Here is an 11,899-nt window from a genome sequence, read left to right as displayed (position 1 = left end):
AATTTTTTAGTATAATTAATATATATGAAACTAATTTAGCCTTAAATTAAAGTTTATTTTTTCTATCTTAAAGAAATCAATTCTATCTTTATTATTATTAAATAAATACACAATTATAATTAACACTAATTTACATAATCATAATACTATCCATAATTTTATTATTCTTATTATACTAATATTTTCATATAAATTTATGTCTTTAATAATAATTTATAAAGATTATCATAATTAATAAAGGTTACCATGATTTGTATACAATTAATATATATGTATATATAAATAATAAAATTATTATAATTTATGAAGATTATTATACGTATGTGATATTAATAGAATAAAAAATCATTGAATAATTGTGGACTCAAAAGAGAATAATCCTAACATATATATGTGATCTAAGTATATTTATATATAATTAATATATACGTATATATAAATAAAAAAACTATTAATTAAAAAGATATCGTATAATTTTAGTTTTAGTAATCAAATTTACATAATTATAATGATTTGTTCTAAAGAAGGTAATCAAATTAATTTAGGATTAATTGAATATTTTTATTTTTAATTTAGAATAGATTAATTTTACACTATATATGTCTCCTTAATATATTAGGCCAGTAGATTAGATTCTAACCTTGAGTTTAATATAAATTTAAATATAAATTTTTAATTAATTTTTTATTTATATTTTTTTCTTTTATTTAATCTTAATTTCTTTGTAGGTATGATTTTATTAAGAATTTTAAGGCAACATCTAGACATAAAATTTGAAAATTTGAAGTTAGAATAATTCGATTATAGAGTGTCAAACAATTTAAAATACATGCACAAAAAACTCCAACCAAAATGGTTCTACTTGATGATGAAGAAGTACTATAGAATTATATATTATTTTTAGATTAACTTACTATTTTTATTATTTTTAATTTTTTATTATAATATTATTTTACAAGAGTTTCATATACAATGCACAATAAAAAAATTCAAAAGTATCCCTATTTGGAAGAAAGATATTTAAAGAAAGTATTTATGTTATGACCAACCTTGACATTAGTCAAAATAATATTAGGTTCAAGCCAACCAGGTATAAATGTAGGGTTTACTTTAGAAAAGATATTATTTTGTATTTGAATGAATACTTTTCCATTTCAGTAAATTTATTTTGTTTCGAATCGTACAAAGAAATAGTCCAAGAACAAAAAAAGACTCGCACTTGATAGGTGAGTGTTATATAATTTATATTAAAGTTGTTGGTATCTGTGAAAATGGCGAGGGAGAGGCTGCACTCCCATCAAGCTTTATTGTGCAAGTCTGAGTTCAGAGAAGAAGAAGGGAAGAAAGATGAATCAGACATAGAGAAAAGGGGGAAGAAGGAGAAAAAGAGTGAAAGAGTAAAGTTATATTCCTTGATTCTCAAAACTAAAGAAGTAACTTTGATACACTGTGCAATTCTTATATATGAATAAAGATAACTAATCCATTAATTATCTAACACTTTTGTCTAACAGTCTAACAATTTCCTAACTAATTACAAGCAAGTATAAATACTAACTTGCAGTCACAATGACTCAAGTTACACCCTCCCTCAAACTGGGATTATGAATGTCCAAAAGACCCAGTTTGAAAACGTTCACAGTAAAGGGACCTGGAGCCAAGGCTTTGGTTAAGAAATCAGCGAGTTGATTGCTAGAAGAAACTGACATCAAATGGTTAAGATCTAATAAATGTTAGTTTCGAGTAATGTGACAATCCACTTCGATATGCTTTGTGTGCTCATGAAATATGGGGTTAGTAGCAAGGTGAATGGCAGAACGATTATCACAAAAAAGGGTGATGGGTTCAGTTAATGGCACACTAAGATTTTTCATTACAAAGGATAGTCATTGAGCTTGGCATGTGGCAGCAACTTAGGTTCTGTATTTTGCTTCTGAGGATGACCTAGTTACAATACTTTGCTTCTAACTCTTCCAACTGATTAAAGAATTTTCAAGATAGAAGCAATGTCCTGTGATGGATTGTCAAGTGTCCGCACATGTAGCCCAATCAGCATCACAGAATCTTGTTAGCTTCAAATCATTGGCTGATGAAAAGAAAACTCCCAAGGAAGGACACCCTTTTAGGTAACAAAGCACTCTATAGGCTGCGTGCATGTGAGCATCAGTGGGACAGTCAAGGAATTGGCTCAATCTCCCAATAGCGTAGGAGATGTCAGGGCATGTGTTTGTGAGATAGAAAAGCTGACTAATTAACTGACGCTAAGGAGTGTGATGCTGCAGTACAGTGCCACTTTCCTTTGATAACTTTGAAGCATAAATGTAATCCATTGGAGTGCTAACCAGCTTATAATTTAAGTAACCAAATTCCTTGATGATATCCAGTGCATATTTCTGTTGGCAGAGATGAATACCTTTAGAATTCCTTGCCACTTCCATCCCCAAAAAGTATTTTAAATCACCAAGGTCCTTGATTTTGAATTTGTTGTCCAACAATTGCTTGACATGATCAATTTCTGCCAAGTCATCTCCAATTAAAACCAAATCATCAACATAAACCATGATGATTGTAATGCCACGAGGAGTGATCTTCGAATACAGGGAGTGATCTTCGGATTTGACAAAACCAGCAGTAGTACGTGTTTCTATAAGCTTTAAATTCTGCTGACGGCTAGCTTGCTTTAATCCGTACAATTACTTTTGTAGCTTGCAAACAGAGAATAAATCCAAATCGGTCCCATCTAATCTTGGAGGCAACTTCATGTACACTTCTTCATGTAAATCTCCGTAGAGGAACGATGTATTAACATCCAGTTGCTTAACGTGTCATTGTTTGGCTGAAGCTAGAGCCAAAACTATGCGCAATGTGGTCATCCTAACAATCGGACTGAAGGTGTCTATAAAATCTACTCCTTCAACTTGAGTAAATTCTTTCACCACAAGCCTTGCCTTGTAACATTCAATAGTTCCATCAGGATTGAACTTCAGTCAAAAGACCCACTTGCAACCAATTGCCCTCTTGGCAGCTGGGAGTTTGTTACACATCAAGTTTGATTTTGTCTCGTACCTCAAGTTCACTGTTAATAGCTTCTTTCCAGCAAGAATGAACAACAGCTTCCTCATAGGTGCGCGGCACAACAGTTTTGACAATGGCTAAAGAAAGGGTCTTGCGTTACAATGATAGTCTTCCTCATAGTGTACCTGCAAAGAGTATTAACAGTAGACTTTGCACTAGGAATGTCACAATGATAGTCTTTTAAATGTGTTGGCATCGTCCTAATTCGGGTTGACTTTCTTATTCCAATGGGAGGTGGATGAGATGATGAATTCATATGACATGTATGGAATGTGAAATTATTTTCTAGTGCATGAGATGATGAATGCATGGCAGTGTCCTCTCTTAGTTGAGGAGGTGAAAATGATGCGGATGATACAACATAATTGTGAGTAGTGTTGTTAGCATGCTCTTCATTTACGGTAGGTGGATACCAAAAATGGTTTGTGTTATCTACAAAGGAATCGAAATGACGTGCATGGTGATGCGTTTTGGTTGTTAAGTCTACCTGTCCTAATGCAGAATTTTCAGTTTTATTGTATGAAAAAAAATCTTCATAGAATATAACATTCTTTGAGGTGAGGATATTCTTGCAGTTCAAGTCAAATGGGATATAACCCTTAGTATCCTCCCTGAAACCCAAGAATATGCATATGCGGGCCTGAGGATCCAGCTTGGTTCTGCCATGAACCAGAGAAGAGGCATAAGCCAAGCACCCAAATATCCTTAAATTGGATAAATTTGGCAAAGTTCCAAAGATGATTTCAAATGACACTTTGTTTTTAAGAAAATAACTAGGTTGAATATTAATCAAGTGGATGTCATGTTTAACAGCATATGTCCAAAAATATTTTGGCAAAGAAGAGTAAAAAATCAAAGCCTGTGCAATTCCTAGTATGTTTGGTGTTTGCGCTCCACAATGCCATTTTGCTGTGGGGTCTCCACGCAAGAAGTGTGGTGCAAAATGCCATTGGAAGCATAAAAGGATTTTAAAGTAAATTCAGGGCCATTGTCAGAGCGAAAGTATTTAACAGTTTTGCCAAATTGAATTTGTACATATCTAACAAAATGTATAATATGATTAGAATTTTCAAACTTATGATGCCTGTAATGAATCCATGTATATATACTTTTATCATCAACTGTTGTGAGAAAATACTTTTTACCATTAAAGGAAGGGGTTGAAACGGGTCCCCAAATGTCTACATGAACTAAATCGAAGTAATCAGCAGATTCAGTTACACTATAAGAAAAGAGTAATTTTTTTTGTTTAGCTAAATGGCAAGAATTACGTGGATGTATATGTTCAGCACAATCAATCATGGGATATATTTTGTGCATTATTTCTAACATGCGCTGTGGAGCACGACCTAACCGTGAATGCCAAAGTGCATCCACTTTATTGTCTATAGCAGTAGAATTACCCAAAGTGGCAGTAGCTGCAACCACATAATCATGAGGTAATTTGCCACCTATATATGTGGAAGTGCCAACAATTGGTTTGTTATCCATTGTATACAAGTCATCGACGCATTTAACTACTCCAATCCTCTTCAAAGTAGTTTGGTCCTGTATCTCACAGAGTGTATCATTAATGAGCATTTGACATTTTAAATTTTTGGTCAATTTAGACATAGAAATCAGTTTGAAGTCAAAAGTAGGAATAAAAAGTACATCTGTAATGTATAATTGATTAGAAAATTGAATGGTACCAATAATGCTACTAACTGTTTGAGTACCATCCGGCATTCTAACAATTATAAGGGGGAATGAGATGATGTGACTCAAAATCATTAAGATCAAAAGCCACATGATCAGTTGTCCCTGTGTCAATGATCCAAAGGGTGGATTTCACAACAACAAAGGAAGAAATTATGGTGCTGTATTTTAAAATGACATTTCTACCTTGACTCATTGGAGAAATGTGTGGGGGAAGTTGTGTCTGAGGTGCAGTATGAGGTTGCGACTGAGCATCCTGACCTTGAACTAGCTTGAGTATTGCTTCCTTTCGGAATTGAATGAGGTCAAATCTTAATGCTTCATTAGCTTCCTTTTGACAAGTAGTGCTTAGATTGCTTTGGCCGAGCGCATCAGTGACATTTTCAGTTTGTGAATCAGTTGACATGTAGTTGACACTGGCAATCTGCCTTTGATGTAAATGAGGTGGATACCCATGCTTCTTGTAGCATGTCTCCACAGTGTGGCTGGTGCAATCACAAAAGGTGCATTGAGACCGATTACCTTTACCATGACCTCTACCTTTCTCATTGTTTTTGTCATCAAAGGATGGAGACTCTGTGGCAGCTCTGTTGAAGAACACCTTAGATTCTGGTGTTTTGCCAATTGCCGCTCTTGTTGACTTAGCATGGAGAAAGCAGTATCCAAATCGGGCATAGGATTCATCAACATCAATTGCGACCGCACTAAGGAGTATTGGTCATTGAGCCTCGCAATAATCGTGTGGTATAATCCTCACGTCTGTATTGGCGTATTACTTCCAATCCGCAAGAACACACCAAATCGCAATTACGGCAATTAGGAATTGGCCTAAAATTTCCAAGATCCTGTCAAATTGACTTCATTTTCGTATAATAAGAGGTAATGTCTAGATCTCCTTGCTTCATGGCAAACAAATCTTCTTGCAATTCAACTATTTTGTATTTGTCACCTTGATAATATCGATGCTTCAAATCTCTCCACAGATCCGAAGCGACATTATTCCAACTTATACTATTGGAAATATTAGGGCTCAAAGACAAGTTAATTCAAGAAACTAAGTAAGTATTTCGACGTTTCCAAGCGTCAAACAGAGGATCATTATCATGTGGTCGAGGCAATGAACCATCAATGAACTTTAATTTGTTCTTTCCTTCTAAAACTTGCATCATTGCTCTACTCCACGGACTGTAATTATTAGAAGTAAGAACAATTGGAATAAGAGGCGTACTAGCATTTTCGTTTGTGTGAATATAATACTACTTGTTGGATCTTGCATCGGATTGATGTGAGTTTTTGCCATCTGAGCCTGAAACACAGCAATTTGATTCAAAAAGATTGCAATAGACTGTGTGTCCATTGTAGGAGTAACCGCTCTCTGATTATCAGCCATCAAAGAAGAACAACGATCGATTGAGGTCGTTGAAGCAGCACTGTTCCTTGAAGTACTCACACAAGGAAGAAAAGAATCAAGAAAGAATCAACGACTTTCTTTAAAGAGAAGAATAAAAAGGAATCAACGAATCTCTTCCACCAGTCAGATCTGAAGGCTTCTAAACTCAGTCTCGTTGATCGGAGATTTACCTCTTCTCCAAGCTCACTGCACCATGTGAAAATGGCAAGAGAGAGGCTGCACTCTCATCAAGTTCTATTGTGCAAGTCTGAGTTCAGAGAAAAAAAAGGAATGAAAGATGAATCAGACAGAGAAAAAAGGAAAAAGAAGAAAAAAGAAAGTGAAAGAATAAAGTTATATTTATTAATTCTCAAAACTGAAGAAGTAACTTTTATACACTGTATAATTCTTATATATGAATAAAGATAACTAATTCACTATCATTAATTATCTAACACTTTTGTCTAACAATCTAACAATTTTTTAACTAATTATAAGCAAATATAAATACCAACTTGCGGTCACAATGACTCAAGTTATAGTTCCAATTTATTTTAATAATTTTTTTAAGGTAATAACACTTTGTATTTTTTAAAATTCTAAATGTAATAAGCCTTGTAATTGAAAAAAAAATTTTGAAGTCTATGATAAGTTTGAAAAGTCTTGCTTCTTTTATTGTGCTAGAATTTAATGAAATGTAGGAGTCTTATTTAATTATAATTAAAGCATGAGCTTTGATTAAGGGATAAATATGTTAGTCTATTAAATAAATTTTTTTATTTAAATTTTGATGATAAAGTAATATTTTAAATATTTTATTATTGGAAATACTGTGATTAGTTTATGTTTAGATAGTTATTTTGTGATTTTATATTTTAATGTATTGAGTATGATTTTATTTTATTGCTCTTTATATTACTATATTATTAACTAATAGTTTATTTTCTAATCTTATAAGCGTTATACTTACGAAAGAAATGTGTATATTAATTTATAATGATGAAAAAGAAAATATTTATATATTATTAAAGTTAGAATGCGTATAATAATACTTAAAATTAATTTAACGGTAGGATTATTGCATATGGTTTATTATTATTATTTTTATTTTTACAAAAGAGAGGGAGACTTGAATTCACAACCTCTTAAATGAATATGAGAAAATTATACCATTTATGCTATAACTCATTAGCAAAAATATATATAGTATTTTAATTAACTATACTAAATTTAAATTATATAAATTATACTACAATCATACATAATTATTTTTTATTAAATTAGAGAACCAAATTATTATATTATTTAATAATTTCTTTTTTATCTTAAAAATATTATAATTAAATATATAGACTCAAATTAAAGAGTAAATATGTTAATCTCTTAAATAGAATTTTTAAATTAAAATTTCATAATAAAATAATATTTTATATTTTTTGTTGAAAATTCTATTAGTTTTAGATAGTTATTTTGAGATTTTGTTTTTTGATGTATTGAGTATAATTTTATTTTGATGTTCTTTATTTTTCTTCTAACTACACATAGATGTATATTCTACGAATGTACAATTATTAGAAAAAGAAAATATTTTAATATTATTAAATATTTTTAAAATTTATTTAATATAAAATTACAAATAAAATAACTTCTTATTATGATAACCAATAATAAAAGAATCTAAGATAGCATGATCATTTAAGAGAAGGTATATTAGTTGATGAATTATTACTATCAATAAAAGAAGTAAAGAACAATAATATTTGAGAGACAACAAAAATCAACTAAAATAATACAAACTTATCGAATTTAATATTTATTAATTGTTGTGAAAATTAATGGGCCTCTTTATCTTTTTTGTTTCCCTAATTATCGATATATATTTATAAAAGGAAACAGTTATGTTATCAATGTAATTAAATGCATAATTAATATATAATTTTAAGAGTAGCGAATGTTTAAAATAATGCTAAGTATATATTAATATATAAAAATATTCGTTAATTAAAAAAAATTAGCCAAAAATAATTATAATTTATCTTATTTAATATTTATTATTTGTTACAATAATTAATAAATACTAAATAAAATAAGTTCTAACTGTTTTTTTTATCTTCTTAGCATTACCGAATATTAGTGTATAAATGTTAAGAATTGTATATGATTAAAGTTATGATTATATATTAATATTTTAAATCAACTAATAGAAGAAAAATATATAATTATATTATTAAAAATATTGTAATTTATTATTAATTATATTAAACATAACTTATATAAATTATACTACAATTATATATAACTTTTTTAAATTAAATAATCAAATTATTATATCATTAATTGGGGAATATATTTTTTTGAGGTCACATATTTAGAGGATAATTCGAATAAGATAAATTTTTGTGATATATCTAAGAAATTAAATGTATAGTTCACAAATTTTTTTATACAGTATATTGATATCTTGATATATTATTTTATTTTTGTCTATTAAATTTACCTCAATAATTAGAGTATTATTTGTTATTATTTTTTTTGTGACTAAAAAAATGATAAAAATGATATTATTTTTAATAATATACCATTAATTTCTAGCTACTACTCGAAATGATATTATTATTATTATTATTTCATTGTTTAATTTAATTTGGTNAAATTATTTTATATAATTTAAATGTGTAAATGATATTTTTAAAAATATATATTTTAAATATAAATAAAAGGAAGAAAATAAATTTTTTGGTACATTGCACGAGTACCTACACTAATTAAATATTTATTATATTTAATATTATGCATTTGTTTTTTAAAAAAAAATTAATAGATATAAAATAAAATAACTTTGGACTAATTTGTATTGTCTCCTATATATTTATGTAATTAAAATTGAAATTTCTTTATTTAAACAATACTTTCTTCCTCTCACACTACTCTCACACAAGACGGGGCACCACGGCAAGAATGTGCTTCACCAAAGTAAGAAACACGTGACAACATGCAAAACTGAAAAATCATATATATGGGTGAAGAATTCATTGTGTGACAACATGAAAAACTGAAAAACGTGACATGAACTTTAATTAAATTCTTACCACATATATATATAGAGATAAATTGCAACCCTCTTCACAAACAAATTCATCTTCATTTCTACATATACATCAACATTGCAAAACCATGGCAGCAATCAAACCCTTCTCCATCACAACATTATTGCTTATGATATTCATCATCACCATGACCATGATTTCCCAAACAAGTTCGAAAGAAAGCAACCAATCAAACCAAGTGTTCTACTTGCACGACGTTACGAACGGGCCTAACGCAACCGTTGCCCAAATCGTCGGCATCACCGGAAAAGTTTGGTCATACAACACATTTGGTACCTTTATCATGGTGGACGATCCAATAACCCTAACACCAAATCAATACGCAGTTCAAATTGGAAGAGCTCAAGGAACTATTTCAGTGGCATCAATGGACGGTTCAACTGTGATTATTGTTCTTTCATTTGTGTTCAACAACGTGCAATATAATGGCAGTACTTTGGAGCTTCAAGGCGCGAGTCGTCAGCGCGAGAATTACAGAGAGATTTCAGTGGTTTCCGGCACCGGAAGGTTCCGATTTGCGAAGGGATATGCTGTGTTTGAAACTGTTTCATATGATCCTACAACTACTCGCTCTCTTATTCGTGTTAATGTCACCATAAATTAGCTTCTATTACTTGTTTAATTTCCCATGAATTAATCATGCGTGGTTAAGAAATAATTAATATCATGATATAAAGATTTCGCCCTTCATCTTTTGAGGCAGTTAATCCTTGTCACTTCTAAGAACACTAGCTAAGTAGCTATTACCTCCTCTGTGTTACTTCTTTTGTTTGTTTTATTTATATTAATAGTTATTTAGTTTCATATTCAATTGTTTTGGTGGGTTCAAATTCTAAGGATAGAGAAACATAATTTGAAGAGAACGGCCAGAATATAAGAAAAGATTATAAGATATAAAAGAATGATCTAAATTTTAAATATTTTAATTCGCTTTGTATATCTACATGTATTAAACAAAAATATACATATATACACATTAAATTGATAAAAAATTAATTATCTCGAGAGTATATTAATTAAAATAATAAAAAGATAATTCATAATTATTCTATCTTTATTTTTAACATAAATAAATATTCCTTTATATATATTTAAATAATTATTAAATAAAAAATTAGCTACTAATTTAATTTGGTCACTATATAAAAAATTAGTTATCAATTTACTGGCCAAAATAAAAAGTTAGACTTTGAAAAACTTTTGAAAACATTTAATCTCTAATATTTTACTGTTTTTAGTGGGCAATTTGACGACCAATATAAAAACGAAGTTGAAAAATTATTAGTCCTCTTTAAATTAATTGCTAATGATAAAATTCTTGAAGAACATAAATAGAAGGTATTTTTTAAAGTTTACAATAATATTAAACACTTCATATCTGTTGCAAAATATTTATCTAAGAAGATACACGTATTAAGAAGTAATAAATGATCTTTTATATTGTATACAATTACTAGTATATATCGTAAAATGTACGAAAAATATTTATTTTTTTATTTATATCAAAAATATTTTTAATAAAAAAATATTTTTTAATATATTTAACTTTAAATTAATCTCAATTTATTATTTTTTATTGGTGTAAATATTAAGTAGAAGTACATAACATAAGAATTCACAAAATAATTGAATTAATTAAAAAATACGTAATATACAATAAATTAACATCTTAACTTTTATGAGAAAATGTATGTATATATCTTATTTATAAATAACTAAAATTTTAGTTTATATCTCTAATATTGATTATTGCATATTTACAGTTTATATTTTTATTTTTATATCGAAGTATTCTAACTTTAAGTTTCTAAATTTTATATTCAAATGTTATCTTGATATTCATAATAAAATCATACCTACAAATAAATTAATAAAAATAAAAAACTTAAAAATAATTACATTTAATAATATATTAAATTTAATATTAGATTATAATTTAGTAACCATAACAGTTATTAAAAAAAGATATAAACCTCACCATATAAAAATTTATAATTACGTAATACATAAGGACAGATCTATGGGAAAGCCTGCAGTGGCCGTGGTACTCCCAATTTTTTTAAAACAAAATTATAACAAATCAAATTATATCATTGTACATATCAAAAAGAAAATTATTTAAAAATTCACTTTAAATATAATAACTTATTATTTTATAGTTGTATGAAATATTACCAAAAAAACCTATAAATACTAAAATTTTAAAATATGTTACCGAATATAATTTTTATATAATATAATTATTGATTTGACATACATATATATTATAAATTATAATTTATTAACTTTTTATTATATTATATTTTAATTTATTTTATGTTTAATTTTTGTCTCCTCATATAAAATTTTTGGTTCTGCTAAGGAGCATATATAGTGTATGATTGATATACTTTAAATTAAGAATAGAAATATTCAATTATTACTAAATTAATTTGATTATCTATTTTTAGAATAATTTTTTATTTATGTATACATATATATTAATTGTATGTAAATATATTTAAGTCACATATATTAATTATTTTTTATTATAATTATTTTCTTATAGATATATATGATTTATTCAATGATTTTTTATTCTTGATTATTAATATCATTGTACCTGTAATTTCTATAAATTACGGTAATC

At 28.1% G+C, this 11,899-nt stretch overlaps 1 protein-coding gene across 1 annotated transcript; it reads left to right on the top strand.

Moving 5' to 3' along the window:
* The first annotated feature begins 9,221 nt into the window (after window positions 1–9,221).
* On the top strand, window positions 9,222–9,937 carry LOC107477794 (pterocarpan synthase 1). Its single transcript, XM_016097860.3, has one exon. It carries the CDS (start codon window positions 9,338–9,340, stop codon window positions 9,872–9,874), a length of 537 nt encoding a protein of 178 aa, XP_015953346.1. The 5' UTR covers window positions 9,222–9,337; the 3' UTR covers window positions 9,875–9,937.
* The last annotated feature ends 1,962 nt before the right edge of the window (window positions 9,938–11,899 follow it).

This window comes from Arachis duranensis, chromosome 3 (genome assembly GCF_000817695.3).
Source record: "Arachis duranensis cultivar V14167 chromosome 3, aradu.V14167.gnm2.J7QH, whole genome shotgun sequence".
Classification (NCBI taxonomy): Eukaryota; Viridiplantae; Streptophyta; class Magnoliopsida; order Fabales; family Fabaceae; genus Arachis; species Arachis duranensis.
This window is presented reverse-complemented; position numbering and strand designations above follow the sequence as displayed.

Excerpts from the sequence above, each read along its gene's own strand:
- LOC107477794 (XM_016097860.3), top strand. The coding sequence starts at position 9,338 with ATGGCAGCAATCAAACCCTTCTCCATCACAACATTATTGCTTATGATA.